The sequence below is a fragment of the Danaus plexippus genome, chromosome Z, assembly GCF_018135715.1.
Source record: "Danaus plexippus chromosome Z, MEX_DaPlex, whole genome shotgun sequence".
In the NCBI taxonomy this organism is placed as follows: Eukaryota; Metazoa; Arthropoda; class Insecta; order Lepidoptera; family Nymphalidae; genus Danaus; species Danaus plexippus.
In genome coordinates this window covers 11,068,086-11,087,502 of record NC_083559.1, presented here as the reverse complement: position 1 = coordinate 11,087,502, position 19,417 = coordinate 11,068,086, and the positions used below count along the sequence as shown (strand labels likewise).

General features: G+C 31.0%; 1 protein-coding gene across 5 annotated transcripts in view; it reads left to right on the top strand.

The window, feature by feature from the left end:
• Nucleotides 1-19,417, top strand: part of LOC116777543 (prestin) — a 31,603-nt gene that overhangs the window by 11,034 nt on the left and 1,152 nt on the right. For 3 of the 5 annotated variants that reach the window (XM_061526176.1, XM_032671156.2, XM_061526178.1), the window contains 14 exons: nucleotides 11,312-11,412; nucleotides 12,505-12,666; nucleotides 13,016-13,161; nucleotides 13,433-13,496; nucleotides 13,619-13,692; nucleotides 14,069-14,233; nucleotides 14,500-14,604; nucleotides 14,873-15,006; nucleotides 15,709-15,871; nucleotides 16,059-16,139; nucleotides 16,532-16,695; nucleotides 16,850-16,930; nucleotides 17,141-17,264; nucleotides 19,090-19,272. In XM_061526176.1, coding sequence (XP_061382160.1) covers nucleotides 11,312-11,412; nucleotides 12,505-12,666; nucleotides 13,016-13,161; nucleotides 13,433-13,496; nucleotides 13,619-13,692; nucleotides 14,069-14,233; nucleotides 14,500-14,604; nucleotides 14,873-15,006; nucleotides 15,709-15,871; nucleotides 16,059-16,139; nucleotides 16,532-16,695; nucleotides 16,850-16,930; nucleotides 17,141-17,264; nucleotides 19,090-19,272 — 1,747 coding nt within the window. Of the gene's footprint in view, nucleotides 1-4,963; nucleotides 4,983-7,143; nucleotides 7,302-11,311; nucleotides 11,413-12,504; nucleotides 12,667-13,015; nucleotides 13,162-13,432; nucleotides 13,497-13,618; nucleotides 13,693-14,068; nucleotides 14,234-14,499; nucleotides 14,605-14,872; nucleotides 15,007-15,708; nucleotides 15,872-16,058; nucleotides 16,140-16,531; nucleotides 16,696-16,849; nucleotides 16,931-17,140; nucleotides 17,265-19,089; nucleotides 19,273-19,417 lie in introns of those variants that run through there. The other 2 variants (XM_032671155.2, XM_032671157.2) reach the window with 2 other exon arrangements.

Here is a 19,417-nt window from a genome sequence, read left to right as displayed (position 1 = left end):
ATAATTAAAAGAATATAATACAACTATTTGTTAATCAATTTTTATGCTATTTTAAAATGTGTTTCCTTTGTCTCAAAGTTTCTCCTAGATTGACTTAAATATAGGCATGTATATAATTACGATTGCCAAGAGTATAAATACGTAGGTCTGCTCAAGTAATACTTACAGTCGGCCTCTAATATGAAGGTTAATTCTAATGTGAGCACATATTCATATGACTTATTTCTCTTGTTTGTAATAACATATTAATACTGAAAACATAGTTAGTTCTAATAAATTTTATTAACGTCATATTTTTCCCGGTGAAATAAATATTAATAGTTGCCTTCAAGTCATTGTCCTATTAGTGTATATTTTGTTAATGTTATAAAATTTCCTGAAAGTTATGTTTCGCATTGTAAAATTTCTAAAGGCTTAAGTCTTGAGAATAAAATTTGACTATTTCACTTACATCCGGATACGCGGGCTAGTTACTTGACGATTAGTAGGATGTACATAATTTTAATTATTTTTTCCTTTAAAAATAATTTAAATTATTCTGGGAAATACAAATATCAAATTCCAAGTCTCAAACAGGAGCTAAACGTATTTATGACGTCTGTATTACGTAACAAAACAAACAATGACCGTCCTTATATTTTGTACTAATTGACAGCTTGTTCTTAGTGTGAGTTTGCATCTTCATCTTACAATATCGATGATTTTTATTCGTAAATCGGAAGCGAAAAATTACAATAAGTTGTATTAAAAATTCCGTATCAATTATACTCCGTAACATCTATGTATAAAAGATATTATAACTTTCATCTGTTGAAAAAAAAAATTCTTATTAAAAATAAACGTTCTTGAAACCTAATTGTCTATCGTTTCTTTTTTTATTGATTTTTATACCTAACCAACTTAAGCATGAGAGCACGTCATATAAGCTTCTTATCAACTTCGTCGAAATGGTTATATTTTCAGTCGTTTATTTTTCACAATAAAACTTAAACTACAAAGAAATCGGTATACAAATTATCTTATTAAAAAGTATTCACTGTTTCAATCGAAACTGCTTGGATTTTTTTTTTCTCTTTTGAAGGAAAAATAATAAATATAAAAAGTGGAAGTTTTTATTTCGCGTTATCGTGTTTATGTCAATATTGTTTTATTTGTCATATGTATTAGAATGCTTTATTCAACTCCGAAGATTTATGACGTCGGTTACGTAAATTTTAGCGGTATCGTAATATTATGACGAGAACTTAGAGAATATTAATTTTATACATCGCTAAGCTGAATATACAGCAACACCTGTAACATATATATTATTATAGGAGTGAAAATAATATATATATGTTAAGACCCAGGACAATAGAAAGATAAAATAAATATGAGAATTTTTTATGTAACAAATTCAGGAATTTTCCATTCGAACTATTGAGGATAATGCGGCTTTAAAACTTTTTCATTGCGCTTTAATTGTATTTGCTTCTCGTTAGTCATTACTAAGAAACGATGAGGATGAAGTCAGCAAATAAATTATAAAAAAATTTAGTTTCTGATATCAATTTTAAGCTCAGATTTCAGAGCGATTAGTCTTTAGAATCGTTACATGAGAAAGTGATGAGAAATTTAAGTATTTCATAAACAGGTTGACATTATTTTTATAGTGTCATATATCTAAGGGAATTATAAAACAAATATGTTCACCAATTATTAAGCGAAACAAATGAAACATCTCTAAATGATTTGACACTATGATTATGAACGACAGTTTCTGTAATGTTTACCTTGATTCGTTTGCAAATTTTTTTCTTGGATATTTTCAACTTTTCTTAAATATCGAATCCGTTTTGTTTTTACTGAAAATGCAATGCGAATTATAATATACATAGAAGTTGAAATGTTTGTAAAGCGGTTGAAATGTAATGTCTTTTAAATGAATGCCAATGCTATGCTAATTATTTACTGCACTGTGCTATTGAATTCTATTTAATGTATTGTCTCCTTTATTTCGTTTCATTCGTTGTATGTTACACAATACTCTCCTTTTTGAATTATGTATTGGCAATGGAGACAAATATTTCAATAAATCACATCTCATCTATCGGTTTTTGCCGATGATAAATGGCGTTTTATAAAACAATATAAATTAAACAACTGTTTAAATGAATGTTCTAATGCTGTAGTTCTGATTCGCTGCTCTATGCTTTTATATATACATATATATACCTTTTCATTAAATGTAATGAATCTGTCTAGGCTCCGCGTCATGCTGTATTCTCTTTCCTAAATATTTCTTTGAAACGCATGTTGGCTGATCTAAAATACAATATAAAGAGGCTGAGCGGCTTATAAAGCAGATTTTTTCATTAGTTAAGCAATTTATTTTATAAAAAATATTAAAATGATTGTTCTAATGCTAAGCTTTTAATTTACTGCATTGCGGCGATGATTGCTATTTAAAATAATGTCTTCTTTAAATCTTTGTATTAAAAAAAATTTTGCAATTGATATGTACTGTGATTTAATTAAGTTTCTTAGTTTTAAGAGCGACGTTAAAAAGTATTGTTTAAAAGGAAATAATACGAAAATATTTCTATTTCTTTATAATTAAATGCGAATTATAATATAAATGTTAGATTAATAATCAAATTTAATGAAACTTTAATTTGAATTCGATTTTTTTTCTCTATTATGCTCTATAGTACTGTTAATTCCAATATAGGTAACATTAAATCCTATAATAATGTTAAAACCTCTTTTGAGAGTTTGCCGTCTAATAATACTTATGTAACAAGATTTTCGCAGCTGTGTTATTTATTATTCTGTTATTGGATGGAATTATAATTTATAACTTGCTTTATTCGCGATGTCATTCATCTGTAAGATGCTATTTATTATCGTACAATATTTCATTTAAATTGGTTCACAAGTTCAGAGGTAATAAAGTAGCAAACTGAAAGGCAGAGTTGCTATCGCTATAATAATATAAACGTTGATATTATATACTTATATATAGAAATAGTTTTTAAGCGAATTAAATGAAATACCATATAGATTGTTCTACGCTATGTTTACCCTTTCGTCGAGGCTATTTTAATATTTTTTAATCTAACACCTCCCTGAAAGCTTTCCATCTTAATATATTATTTTTGTTATCACTTAACGTCGTGTGAATGTTTTTGTCTTAAAATGATCCCCATTGATTTCTTCTTATGGCTCAGCTAAACTTCACTTGGCATAAGTCTTATAAAAAATTAATTATTCATTGTACTATATTATTGGAAATTTCTTTATATACTGTCTCATTTAGAGCTCACAGATGTTATTACAATGTTGTCGTTCCCGAATTACGTATTGGCAATTGAAGTATGTTTGTCTTACAATTAAGCAAACCTTATCAGTTTGCGGAGGCTAAATATTATTCCTTATATGGATTAAGATTGCGGTTATTTTTGTGAACTTAGCATTGGATTTGAATAGTATTTATCAGTTTATAAAGCAAGTCTTGTTAAGGAAAATGTAATTCTATGCTGCTGTTTTTATGCCCTGTACTATATTATAGAACACTGGTTAATGTAAATTTTTCAAACCTGTGCATTATAATTTTGTCTTTATCATATATCATGTGAAAAGTTGAAATTCATTTCTGAAAATGGATGAAAACAATTTTTTTTTGCCGAAAATTACCGAAAAATCGGTGTACCTAATAGTAAAAGATTACAGTTGTTCACTGACAGCTGAAGTTATTGTTCCCCATGTGACCTGTTTCTGCCATCTATAGTAATATGGGTTGAACTAAGGGTGTGTAATGAAGCATGCAGGTGGAGGAAAATAGAGTGTTTTTAAAAGTTCTCGGGTTCGATTCCTGGTTGAGCAAATATGTGTATAAAAAAACGCTTAGCTTAGTCTGAGATTTAATAGAGAACAGATACAGAGCGGAACTATTTGATACATTCTAAGACATGCCACTTATAGATCCACATTGAAGCTGTGTCGCAGGTTGGGATTTAATGCGTATGTATTGGAATTTATGTGCAGTAGTGAGTCAAAACATAAGTGTATTAAAGATCAACGTTGAAAATATTTTGAAGCCCATAACCTGATGCGAATTTTTAGACTCAGCTGGCGTGTTTCCTTTAAAGTTATATAATATACTTATTTCATGTTCGAATCCTACTTTTAAATAAAAAGATTTTAATGTTGCATATTAAATTACTGTCAGTTATTTATAAAGCAACATATTTGGTAGATCTCTTTGCTCGTGACAGACTCTGCTATGTTATTGATTGCTGTTCAATTTAATATAGAAATATTCACCTACAGGCGAATGTAAAGCTGGCGATATTACTTTCTTATACTTCCTAAACATTACGTTGTTATCTAAAATCTGATGGTATTAAAATGATATTTTTCAAATAAATTTTGGTTCCGAAAATTTTTAATGACGTCATAGTCGGATAATACTTTGTTAGAAATAATAAATACTTAATACTTTTAGGTTTGTGCTGCATACACATGCATACTTGAAAATTGTTAAATGTTTTTTTTTTTTTGCAAATATTACAACTTTGTTAAGGCTAAGGCTTCAGCCGCTTGCGACGGCAAATTTTCTATTGACATCTTTCACAGTAATTATTTGAAATGCTTACATAAACTAATCAGTATTTTATTGGATTAAGTTACTTTATTTTAACATAGTTTTCGTTCGTATGCAGGCTTGCTATCCTTTCTGCCAGGGTGCACTTATTATTTCCTAATTTTCGTCAGTAGCTAGCCTAGCTATTACGAAATTTCGCAAACACAAACCTTGAAATAACCACATATATCTCAACAAACAATATTATTTAATATAAACATAGATAAACCTAAGGTTAGATAACCAGAGCCAGCAACAATTAAGTCATATATACAAATATTGGCTCGAGATTATATTTTTTTTAATAAAAACGAGCTACAGTGAGAAGGGAATCTAGTTTTGTCACGGCGGTTGAAATGTGAGTTTTTTTATTCCTCACTTAATTAAAAATTACCCATAGTTGAGTGTGATTATGAATTAACTTGTTTAATTAATATTTTGTTTAACAATTTCATACATTGTGATTACAAAATATAAAATATATATCGTAATATTAATATGCGTCAGCTACTAATATTATTGTTTATTTACTGTATAAATTTGCGTGTCTTTTTCTTTAAGAAAACATCTGCGAACGAACATATTTTCTCATTAAACCTTCTTTCTATTTTCAAACTTATATGTTATGCATTATATAAGGTGAACACTTGAGTCTGACTTGAATTCATTATTTTTTCAGTTATTGTTCAAAATTAAAGGAATCCGGAACAAAAATATAAATGTCTGCATTACGAACTATTTCGATAATATTATCTTAATAATATAAAATTTCGGGTTGCGACCCATGTTTATTAACGTAATAAAATATCACTTGATAGTGACCTAATGATATAAATCACGCGAGTATCACAGGTTTACAGTGACAAGTTTACCATTTAATCCATAAGGGCACCATTCTGTAATTATTCATCTTGGTCTTTCGAAACATACTCAAAGAGAAATGTTGTGTGTGTAAAACAAAACATACAATAACCACAATACAGCTACCTCTATAATTCGTGTCTCGTGTATTCGTACAACTACTAATACAACTGTTATCCTGTGATGATGTCTACGTGTTTCATTCAAGATTCATTCCAGGAAAGTCTCGTTGAATCCCTAATGTAGTTCTAGTCTAAAGAGTAACAAACGTCCGCTCGCCCTCACATACTTTAGCTTTTCGTCTAATACTTGTAGAATTTTAAATTTCTATAACAAATAAACCCATAAAAAACTATTTAATTTACGTAATTAGAATTGAATATAACATATTTACTAATCCGTGAAAACAGAGGTCTATTTTTGAAGATTTAAATAAGAAGTTGTTAAAAAGCGTTCGTATCAAGATGATTATTTTTATATTATTTATTAATAATGTAAAAGTTAAGGTAAAAGAACGTTAAACAAAATAAGTCGTATAGAATTTAATAGACGAATGTTTGATTTCGAAGTTTTGCCCCCACATAAGCTTACAACTATCTTGTGCAATAAATGCGTAGTTATCGATAACAATACAATTCATAGTAACAAAAGATTCACACCCCAATAACTGTAACAGCCCTCGATTTTTTATTGATAACCATTGTATAACACCTAAAAATCAAGAGGACGCAAAAAATCTATACATGTACATAAATAAATCACGTCTCCTGAACTAATTCAGATAATAATATATATTTCTTCACAAATAAGCCATTGCCTACATATATTACGTATGTGTAAAATAAATATTCTCTTGTATCTTATGCCGTTGTCTATATAATAAAGCGATTTATGTATTCAATGTATGCTAATACATTGTAGTGGTTATATAACGAAAATAACCTATCAGTGAGTGCTTAAAGAACACTTCAGAATGTAGCGATATATAAATGTGCCAGCTACATGCCTACAAAAAATACATATAATAAGGATTACAAACATCAAGTGAGATGAGTGTGTTTGCTGTAATTATGGGTTGTTTAAGTTTATTGTTTGTATCAATATATCTGAGGCTATGGATAATGTTTTCCGTGTAATGACAACGTTTTACAAATAAATAGAATGTAATTTTCCGACTGTTCCGCAGTTTCTGTTCAATATGAGATTTTTTTATTATGAATATAAAATTATTGTTCTTTGTTCTTCACTATTCTTACCCGCAACAGTCTATCAATGCTAATTGAATTTTCTCTAAGCTTAGAAAGGCTAAGAAATCGGAAAACATTTTATATTCTGGTTAAGATTTCGTTTAGCTTTTCGCAAATTCAATTCATTACATGGCCAATGAGACGCGGAAATTCGGTTCGTAGAGATAGTATATTCATCTCGTATTAGACTTGATAACATCAGCCATGTTTACATAAAAAACGGTATCTCCATCTCAAGGATTATAAAAGAAAATCCGCATTCATTCGTACATTTAATCGTAGTGTGAACGTGATTTCTGGCACTGCAATTTATATTGTAATAGTTAAATGACAGATATTAAAGTAGTTTATATTAAGATTGGATTCTAAGGAATTTTTTTCTTGTTAATAATAAAATTGTATTATATACAGATATTTTTAAATAAGAAAATTATACACACTATCACAATAAAGCCAAAGTGAATAAAGTGTAGATAATTACTGACGTTTTAGTGCTTAGTGCAAAGTGTGCTAATAATGAGGAACGTTCAGGATTCGGAAAAGGAAAAATTAAATCCAAAAAATGATTGGTGAGTATGATTGAAGTGAAAAATGTTAGACGGATCTTTACGGCTGGGAAATTTATCAATCGTTTGATTATTTGCAGAACAGACCCTGGCCCTACGGAATTGGGTATTTTATCTCAATTAGAAAAATGAAAAAAATAACCTAAATGAAAAAAAAAAACTTTTGCATTGATTTGTTTAGATAGGAAACTTAGAAGCATTGCCAAAATTCCGTTTTTAACTTATCTTAGTACTTTTTTAACAGCTTAAAAAAATTGGTTTCTACATTCGACAGTTTTGCGCGAATACATTTTTTTACATGTCAAAATATACACATGTATGTATTTCCTCACTTTTTTAAATCTTCACCTGAATAAAAAACGAGCGGAGTAAATAAAAAAAAATATAAATTTATGATTCAAAAGAATCGTCTCTTATTTTCTTGTTTCTGATATCCTGTTTTTGAATACTTGTAATTAATGGATAGAATATTTTTTCTTGTTTTATAATAAACATATTTTTGTCTTCCTATATCCAATGAAAAAAAAAACTTTCCATATAAAACCCCCAAACATCATCAAATGATACATCATATATTTCTCTATTCTTGTATGAACTGCTACTGTTTCGTTCTAATTCCCGCCATAAAATGACGTTAACCTTAACATACAGAATTAGGAAACGTTTCATATTTATTCAAACATTATGTTCTTAAGAACATAATCTTCAAAGCTGCTGACGATTCTATTGAAGGTACATTCAAGTTTTATCTTATCATGCAGATATTTACGCTATTGTTTTTGTTGCATTCTTATATTAACATATTTTAGCAAGAAATTATGTAACGATATCAATATATTATAATCAATAAAAAAGATGATGATAAAACATGAAGACATCTTTATCTTTATCTTTAGGTTACAGTTCTTTTCGGCATATACATGTTTGCTTAGTACCAGGCTCTCGAGCCTCGACGATGTGTATTATATTAATATTATAAAAATCAATAAAAGGAAATATTCGTACCTGTTCAGTAACAATATCGCAAAAACTTGGTAACAGTTTGAAGTACGTTCGAAAATGAACAAATCTTATATACATATAAATCAGTAAGGCGAGGTCATTGTTACAGTAAACTTTTAATTGACTTGTCGATAACATTATTATAACCGTTATGTGGAATGATAACAAAACAGAGGTTCTTAGCTAAGGGCGCAAGTTTTACTAAATCTTTTTGGACCTTAAATATGAAAAATATTATCATATATTTAATATTTTTTTTAAATTGTATTGGTGAAATAAACAATACAACTTAAGTATACCACTAGAACTTAAGAATAAATAAAAAATGAGATGTTGTATAATTCGATTTTTCTTGCATTTATAGCACGTTATTGATTATTCAAATAATTGCAAGAAAAATCGAAGTATACCCATAAACGTAAGTTAGATTTCAAAAACAAAAGTATTTTATTTAAATAGGGACACATTATATCTCTAAAGGTTAAATCTATTTCGGCAATCAGTATTTCAGCATCTTTTTTTTTTTAACAATGTCCCAACAGTTGACCACCCAGGCATAACGTCTTGTAGATACTTTAGTAATAAAATCACAAATCTGTCGAATCGACGTCAATATATATATCAATTAAAAATCCATTAAACAATAGTTTATATTGATTGTCTTATTTAATTTTAGTGCAGTGTTGTTTTAAAAATTGGTGTTGTATAAAATGCGCCTGAAAAAGACCTTACTTTTATTTGAAGGAGATTTTCTGCGTCGTCCCATTGATGGTGATGAGAAAAAGCCCTTATTAAATTCTGATGATGAGAGTGTATATGCAGATACGGGGCGAGTATTTTGATGCTGTGGGCGGTAAAAACCTCAATATAAGAGTAATTAACTGTTAAATTATCGACTAATGACATTATTTTTGATTCTACGTTGACTAATTTTTTTGTTAGAATGGAAGAAACTGTATCCAAATGTTCTTTTGTTTATTTCAATGTTTTTTTGACTTTTTGATAATGACCGAATTAGGACATGCCATCTTTTGATGGTTGTGTAAAAAAAAAATTAAAATAACAGGGTAATATTCATAAATCATATTTCTCGGCCGTTTCATTGAATATTATAAATAAATAAAGAATTGCCTTCAAAGCAAGGCTACTTTTCATTGTTTTCCTAATAATAAATTTACTGTAATATTAGCTGTTACGTTAGTGATGCGAAAGTATTTTTATGTTTTATATTTGAATTCGTAAAAAAAAAATAGTCTAAGTGACTCTTGATTACATCTGCCAATTAATGTCTCGCTAACAGCCTTTTCATATATTACTTGAAGCAAACAGAAGACAAAAATTTTAATTATTTTTGTTTAAGGTCGTATACACATACATTATCATTATGTTAAAATACGTTTATTATATTATAACAATTTAAAAAAGGTGTGAAGCGACTGTTTTTATTCTATCAACACTTATCCATAAATCAAAACACCCATCAAAGGTGGGAATTTTTCAATTAAGCATCGTAACGGCCATAAGCCTTATTCTATGGTCTGGTACTTTCCAGCGTAATATAACAGCACTCGGAAAACCAATGAAAAATATACAAAGAAGAATATAAAGTAAGCAACTTACAGATGTAGTTGTAACGAGTACTCTACCCTCAGTCAAAATCTGGATGGGTAAACCCATCTAAGTTATATGACATTTAGAATCGAAATTTTGTTTGTTTCGTATGGGCGACTAAGAGATATTATCTTGTCCAAAATGCTTCATTGTGGAGTTTAATGTTTTTAAACAATACAAGGGGCCATATGTAAGCTACATATGTACTTGAAGAAGCTCTAATTTACTCAGCCGTTGAAATATCTATGCTAGCTTTTCCGTCTTAAAAAAAGAATTTACGGACCAAACGAAGTTAAAACCTCATGAAAGATGTAATAATTGGAAAAATTCTGCTTCTCACTTATAAGAAATTACTCAATTTAAAGATTTATTTTATCTTTTACTTTACTTAGATGCGAATTTGACGCAGGAGATACGAGATAACCAGAGATAAACTGTATGGAGATAGAAAACTAATGTCATATAATTTAAATATATAATCTGGACATATCAATATTTGATATCTATTTAGGTATCTATATTGTGCGTCACTCTCAAAAGCTTCCCTGAGAAAATTGGATTGCTATATAAAATTTTATATATACTTACTTACTCCTCTCCACTTTCCATGTGTGATATGAATTTTAATTTCTCGAGATTATGTCTCCTCAACTGTCTCATTTTCCCGCTACTCTTGCTTATACGATTGTATATATGTATGTAGGTGTGTTAAACAACTCTGGGTTCTTTGTGAAGGGAAAACTGAATAATAAATTAAGAAAGTTTTAAGTTTAAGAGCCAGATGTACGCTATTAAACTGATTAAACCGAGTTAACAAACCCTTATTATTGGATTTTAGGCTAACTTTTCATGTAACTAGTGATATTTAACGTTATAATATCAATACAAGAAAAAAGTATACAAACATTTAAGACTTGCAAAGCAATCAGTTAGAAATTTGTGAGTAAACAGTGCAACATCTTACGCAAATGTTCTAACATGTATATCAATAAAACTAAATATTGATTATCAATAAAACTCATTTACTAGAACATTAGTATAACAGTAAATAGCATAAAATGGTAAATTATATAAGCCGAATTTTACGGTATATGTAACTTACCCTTATCTCGACTAGGGCAAAAGTCCATATGTGGCCTTGCGCCGCCACTGGATAACTGACAAGTAAATGCATATACAAAACAAGCGTCGAGGCACATTTTATTACGTCACTTAAAAATTTCTCATCCAGCCTAAACTGTTGAGTAGAAAGTGATGTAACAAAACGCTACTGAGAAATTAGGTCATCAAATTACGAACGTATTGAAGCTACTGTCAGTTATATTTTATAATTAATTAATACTAAAAATTAAAATTAAATGTTTGAAGTACTGGTAAGATCTCATATTCTCTTGTTGCAGGCTACCCACTCGCTCCAGCCAACAGTTCAACGTTATCCGCCGGGTTTACCAGCAGGATGCCCTAAACAAGGATGCTAATTACCAAGTACCGGAGAAACCTTGTAAGTTCCCGATATTAACTGTACTGATATTGTAACTTTGTATCATGTACATTGTACCTTCTTAAAAATCCTAATCATATAAAGATTTTTGTATATACATATATATGTAACATGAATGTTGTTGGGAATTCTATTATAATTGTATTAGAATTTTTTTTTAAACGTATAGGTTTCTTCCTGAATCTACAGACAAGAATGTTTAAATTTCACATAATTTGGTTAATTATAATAATTCCATAGGCTGGGATTCACGTCCTTGTCCGTGTTTTATTTTTTATAAGCGATCTGAAAGGGTTGTAGCACATTGTTGTATATCCCGTATGTCACTTAACGAATTCCCCCATAATCTTGATAGAGCGCTATTGAAATACATACATTTAAGTACAATTCCAGACACGCTGCGAGACAAAGTGATAAAATATTTAGAGATAATTCGTATCATGCTCTCATTTAAATAACTCTAAACCCTTAAGATAACTTTACTATTATAAAATGTCAGATAGGCACTTCAGATTGAGTATATGCAGTCACAAAGATCGGATAAGTAATTAGATTGGGAAGGAATTGAAAACAAATGAATCGTACCTTTTTGGCAACCGTCTTTTTTATGTAATGCATATCATAAAAAATATTAAACCTATACATGAAATAAAACCCACCTTTCAACAATTACGAGGTGCTTCTGAATTACAAAGGCCTTCTCAATAAAACAAATTAATTGAATATCCACGTACTCCATTAATTTTTAACACACATACAATCAAACGGCCTAATAATGTATTGCCTTTTTTATTTCACTTTTTTAAAAGAAAAATAAATCCATTAGAAGTTCTTGAGCTTAAAATATGCCGATTTCTAATGAACGAGCATTATAATGCTGTTTATCTACATAAGAAATAAATACCACAAACGACGATATTTTTTGTCAAGCTAGGAGGAAGATGCTTAATACTAAATGTGCTCTTACGATACCCTCACGGTGACGCTTTCAAAGCCAATAGTCCTAACAGCTAGAGTCAAGTCAAAACAAAAAAAAGTCCCTACGAAGTTTAATATGAAATATAAAGACGGTTTCTTACATATTTATTTCAGGGGCATACAGATGCAAAAAAGTTATCAGCAACTGCGGCTTCGGCGAGTGTCTAATTAACTCGTTGCCAATAGCAAGATGGCTACCAAAGTACAACACCAAGAGGGATCTAGTAGGGGACTTGGTCGCGGGCGCCACCACCGCCGTTATGCATATACCGCAAGGTACGAAACATAATATACACGTTACACTATAACTTCTATTATGTAATCTTATAAACGAGATCCGAATTTGCGAATTTCATGTTATTTCAAAGTAAATTTAGCAGCTACGACGCAGTACTGTACTCGATTTATCTGGTGCGAATACACCTACAATAATCTTTTCGTGTTTAAATAAACATAAGAATCAAAGTAATTAATTTTGTGTTTTTTTAATTATATTTTCCTTTTGTTTTAGTAAATTATGGTTAGAAATATTAAATGTATGTATAATTGGTTTGTTCTTTAATTACATTTGTATACAATCAAATTATCAAAATAAGATAGAAAAAAAAAATTTCGTTCACTTCAGGTATGGCGTACGCGATGTTAGCGGAAATTCCCCCTATAGTTGGACTTTACATGGCCTTTTTCCCAGTTCTCATATATGTAATTTTTGGTACCTCGCCCCACGTCTCCATGGGGACCTTCGCAGTGGCCTGTTTGATGACGGGAAAGGTTGGTACATCATTTAAATTATGGTTCTTTGGACAATCTTTTTTGAATATGTCTCTGCATTTTTGGATATTAAGATCTTTAAATCACATTACAATATTAAATAATATATTAAATTGATTCCTAAAATAATGACAACGAACTTAATGATTCTAAAAATTATGACCCAAGGCAAGCATTTCGAAGAAATCTTCTTTCTAACGATCCAACTGAAATTTAATGTAAAAAGACATTTATTTTTGACTCTAAGAGCTCGTTATAATTTTTTTTACAGGTGGTGGTACAGCATTCCACGCCTGTTGACGTTGTACATGTTGTTAACTCGACTATATCTGAAGGTAAGATGTCGCTGGATCACGGGTTGCCAACTTTTGGGACATTCATATAATATCCTCTAGTGAACATAAACACAAACAATGGGGTAAAATACGTAATCAGTCATAATCTTGTATATTTCTAGGACCATCGTTATTGCCAGCCTATTCTCCCATACAAGTCGCAAGTGTTGTCAGTCTGGCCGTGGGTTTGATGCAAGTGAGTATAACTCGTCTATACTATATGTAAAATTTCATAGGAAACTTTGCCAAAAAAGATTTTGTAGAGAATTACCGTATCAATGACGTATGTAAGACTTTCGCATAATGACATCTAAGACTTTCGCGAGTATACATTTAAATAAAACTAATATTTTTTAATTACTACGCCTTTTTTTTATTATTTTCATCTACATACTCCCGAAGTTTCGGCTACTTTGCAACAACCGCGATCACGGGCAGACATGTTGATCTCGTCTGAACGTCATCAAAATAATAAAAAAACGCGTAGTAATCTGAAAATATAAATTTTATTTAAACTCTTCAGTAAGCTAAGCTCTGGGGAAATTTTTCGATTTGAATAATATTTCCCTCAGATAGTCATGTGGGTGCTTCGCCTGGGCGCCGTATCCACACTTCTATCAGAGCCGCTGGTGTCGGGTTTCACTACGGCCGCTTCATTCCACGTGATGGCCTCGCAATTAAAAGACCTCTTCGGAATACGATTGCCACATCTTGGCAGCAACTATAAAGTTATATTTGTAAGTATTACCTATTTTTATATATTAATCAAAAAGCTGTGTGGAAGAGTCGGTATAATAAATTTTATATTATTTTTCAGCCTATTCAACATGTCTTCTACAAATGGCTGACTTTATAAATATTTACATTTTAGACAATGTTTGGGTCTGAGCTCATAACTCATAACTACAATTTTTTTAAGCTATGGCAGTACCGCATCTATTTTATGACGATTCTTCTATTCTCGTTCTATAAATTTCATATAATTCTTCTGTTTTGTTCACAGACTGTTATCGAAATATTCAAAAATATTCCCAACACCAACTGGGCCGCATTCATTATATCTGTGATCACTTGCACAATAATTTCCCTGAACAACGAAGTGTTAAAGGTGAGATTACACATTACATAGATTATATCAACTACGTAAGAATTATAGTAACATGTTCCTGTTATATGACGTCATATTGTTACATCAAATAAGTTGTGAAGTAGCTCGTACAAAGAGAGATCTGTTTTAGCTTAAATATAGATCACTTATCGAATATTCACTTAATAATTTTAACGTTCTTTTAACCATATGCCATATAAATAATATTCCTCCCTTCAGTCGTCATATTTATATGGTCAAATATATATGAAAACTTTTTACTCCTTAGCCCATAGTGAGTAAGAGAAGCCGTGTGCCAGTTCCTATAGAGCTGTTGGCGATTGTCATCGGAACTTTAGCGTCGACCTTCGGAAATCTAAAAGGCGTTTACGGAATTTCACTTGTTGGGAAAATTCCAACCGGGTGAGTTTGAAGTGATATGTGGGAGATCGTATGTGATATGACATACTGATTGGAATGCTCAATACGACCGAAAAATAGTACATTCCCACTCTGAGTAAACATTGGGGATGTTTGTGTCAGTTTACAACATAATCAGAAAGTAATAAAAATTAATAAAATTTCTGAATCGCAAATAGCCTAAGATGATCCTAATTACATCAGCTCTCTGCTGGTAAAAGTTTCGTCAAAATCGGTGCTGCGTTTTCAAAGATTAGTCGGAACAAACAGGCAGACGACAAAAATTTAAAATACCTTAAATTAGTATTTGTACTGTGTATGTGCATATAATAAAAAGCATTTATGTATAAATTCAATTTAATTACCTTGTATAAATATGGAAGTGGATCTTTCCCTGGTATGCTAACGACAACTGGTTGCTGTAATTCATTATTGAAGTTAGCGCTTATTCCCAATTTTTTGTAATTTTGACGTATTTATTGACTTCAAAAACCTTTTGTATCATGAAGTTTATAAAACATAAAGACAATATTCTTTTCATATTATTACAGTATTTTGGTTTTCGTAATTTGTACGTTTTGTTAATAGAAATACGAGTACATCTAAAAACACATTGACCCTCTAAAATAACAAAAAAACAGCTATCCTCGCAGTCTTTTGATGTTTTGATTTTGGTCTAACTAAATAAGCGTGTTTCATTTTTAGTCTTCCAAATCCCCAACAACCCCCACTGGAGCTGTTCCCAAAGATCGCGATTGATGCCTTTACCATCACTATGGTGACGTACACCATCACAATGTCTATGGCACTAATCTTTGCTGCCAAGGAGAAGTACGAGGTCGATGCCAATCAGGAATTACTAGCTATGGTAAGTTGGAAATGGTCTGCTGAGATTGATGATAATTTTCAACAGGTTTTTGGGCTATCATATTTTTAAAACATTTTTTGATGTCTTTTACAACAAGACGAGCTTAAAACTAATACATTACAATCTAGATTGTAAAGACTTCAAAGCTTGTGTAGCTGTCACGTTTATAAGTATCCTTGTGTTTCAGGGGGCCAGTAACGTTTTTGGTTCGTTCTTCAACTGCGCTCCATTTTGCGCCAGTTTATCGAGATCCTACATTCAGTACCAGGTAAGCAGTCTGCCAGTCCAAACTCGTTCAGAACCAATCTGTTTATTATATTTTTATCCGCTTAGGAGGATAAACATTATGAGATATAAGATTCACATCTCGTCTGCCCGTGATCACGGTTGCTCAAAAGTAACCGAAACGTCGAGATTATGTAGTTTTTATAATAGACTTTATTAAAAAATAAGATTTGAGAGTATAGAAAAATGTTAAAAAAATTATTAAGTTAAATATTATTAGGTGCCGTTTAAGGTTACTTAACGTTTACTTAACGTTTTAATGTTTGTGTTATAATGATTCGAGTAGAACAAGCTGGGGAAGCAAATATAGTTAACCTTAATAGATTTTCTGTTTAAAGTATCAATAATTTGTATATTCATATATAACTTTAACAGGCTGGTAGTAAGACGGGTTTGACGTCAGTGGTCAGTTCGTTGCTGATAGTGTGCGTTTTGCTGTGGGTTGGTCCGTTCTTCGAGATGCTGCCTCGTTGTGTGCTCGCCTCCATCATTGTCGTCTCACTCAAAGGGATGTTCATGCAGACACAAGAACTGGCTAAGTAAGTTTGATTTTTTCAATCACTAACTAGATTAATGCTTGACTTTACCTTATAGTGATCTGAGATGAAAACATCCAAATTGCAAGTAGGATATGCGTAAAGACAAAAAAAAAATTACCTTATTTTCTTATGCTTATTAATAACTTTATTACAGATTTTGGAAGCTCAGCAAATTAGATGCCATCGTTTGGATTGTGACGTTCCTCATAACATTGTTGATTAACATCGACATCGGGTAATTAAAAAATAATTTGTTACATATTTTTCTTATAAAATTAAAAATCTGTTACGAGTCCGTTACAGCTTTCACAATAATTTCCTAATGACATTGCACAATTAACAAGAATTGCTACGATATATTTTTCTGACAGCTTAATCTCTGCATTTTCTCTACATCTTCACTTCAGCGAAATGCCTTTAATACATGTTATCTACAATCTTCCAGTTTGGGAGCGGGTCTGGTTGCTAGTGTGGGCGCACTGTTCTGTCGCTCACAGAAACCTTACACTTGTCTACTCGGAAGAGTTCTCGATACTGACCTCTATCTGGACATCAAAAGATACAGAGCTGTAAGTACTCTACACTAAATTCGATAGATGCCTTTTTATACCCACCCAGTCGGTTTTATATAATTTTATTAATAAATTTGCAAAAAAACAGCCTAAAAGCATCATTAGACAAAAAAAAAAAACTAATATATTCATTGAACCTGAAATCTTCGGATCTGCAGTTATCTGTGTAGTCGGACTTAATAATGTTACGTGATATTATATAAGAAAATATTTATGAAAAATTGCACACTTTTATAAATATAAAACAGACCTTGATCTAATCGTGACCTCTAAAGCATGTTTCGGGATTTTTCTCGCTGGTAACAATTCACGGTTTCTTGTGCGTGAAGCGTGCAATTATATCATATAAGTACCATAAAAAAGTACTTTCACTAAACTCTAATAACTATTAATGATGTTAGATCAAGTAACAAAAAACAATCCCAAAAACGTCAGTTTTATTCAAAATATAATTGTTGGAACTCTACGACGTCATCAGAACTCCTCGGCTCGCCCACTCCATGTCGTGATGTTCGTGTAGACTTAACAGGATATACTGACAGCAGTACATTATGATAATGTTTATGAACATAAATATCCACCACCTGGCTATATCGAATATCGCTACTTGATAGTTTGAAGAGTACGGGTATCTCTTATCCGGGAATATCAGCATTTTGATATATATACAGTTTTAGCTCACATTATTGTCGCAATTGCGTTTTTTTCCATCTAAGGCTTCCAAAGGTTTCTTAGGTTGACAGCTGTGAGTTGACGCTAAATATGACAATGTCAAACGAAGAGATCCAACTGTCAATATTTTTACGTCACACAACGTACACCAAAGTGCTGGTAAAAATATAAATAGTCTTGGCACGGATGAAGGCTATATTTTAAACAAACTACAAACAAAAAATATAACTAGAGTCTTCTTTAAAATAATAATAAAAATAATTAAATTAACTTATTTATTCCATTCGAGAAACTCCATCGCGTTTTATCCACACAGTACTCGTAATTATAATTCGTCCAACAAACAAAAACGTTTACGTTGGCAAAACATTCCACGATTCCAGTGCGAATGAAGCCGTAGCATAAAAAAAATGGAATACCAAAAAAGACACTGATCATAATCTGTAAACACGTAACTTATATTACAGCTATGAAATATATACTTGTACCACCATTATCTGTACCTTTAATGGTAGTTGACAGTGAAATTCTTGAAGACTTCCAATTGACAAAACTACATGAAGTGATAATAGTTCCAACAAATGTAATAGTGTCACGATAATTTTTTTTGGATACTTAACGACAGAGTTTGAGAAATGTCATTGAATATTATAAAAGGACCATAAAAATCTATGGACGTGGGTAGATAAATATCTTTTAAACTACTCCTTAGACAGCAGCAGAAGCAATCCAGGATATACAGCGATGGGTTTCTAAATAGTGAATTGCAAAATGTTCATTTAAAAGCATCCAAACGTAGTTTTTAATTCACTAACATTATCCAATATACTCTAACTGAAAATCCGAATATGTTTATTTTAACTTGTATATTAAACTGTTAATCAAACCAAGTTTTAGAGAACTACAAGACGATAGATTAAAAGGAACTGAGCTAAGTCTGGATAGATGCCGAGAAATCTGTTGGTTCAATAACTTGCTTAACTCGCCACACACATATACAAAGTAAAAGGCAACATTTTCTACATCAAAGAATGAACGGTTCTAAATTCCACAAAGCATTATTAAAATACATAGAAAACAGTTGACAGATTTAAATTGTTTTGTAGTAAATAACAAAGTTTTCAATAAATTGAATTGCTTCTTGTTCCAGGCCGAAGAAATCGCCGGTATCAAGATTTTCCACTACTGCGGCGGCCTTAACTTCGCCAGCAAGAACCTGTTCCGATCCACGCTATTCCGAAAAATCGGTTACTTCAAAGATCACGATCAGTCTGATGAAGACAGCAACATCACCAAAAGTGACTTCGAGTGGGAGTCAAATGTAGGAGAAAAGGTTGGTGCCTGAATATGAAAAAACATGAAAACAATTTTAAACTTACCATTAAACAATTTAATAAAGGTCAAATATTATGTATTTGCACGATACGTACCAAAGGAAAATATATTATCTTAGGCAGTCGCTGGTTCTGGACGTCCGT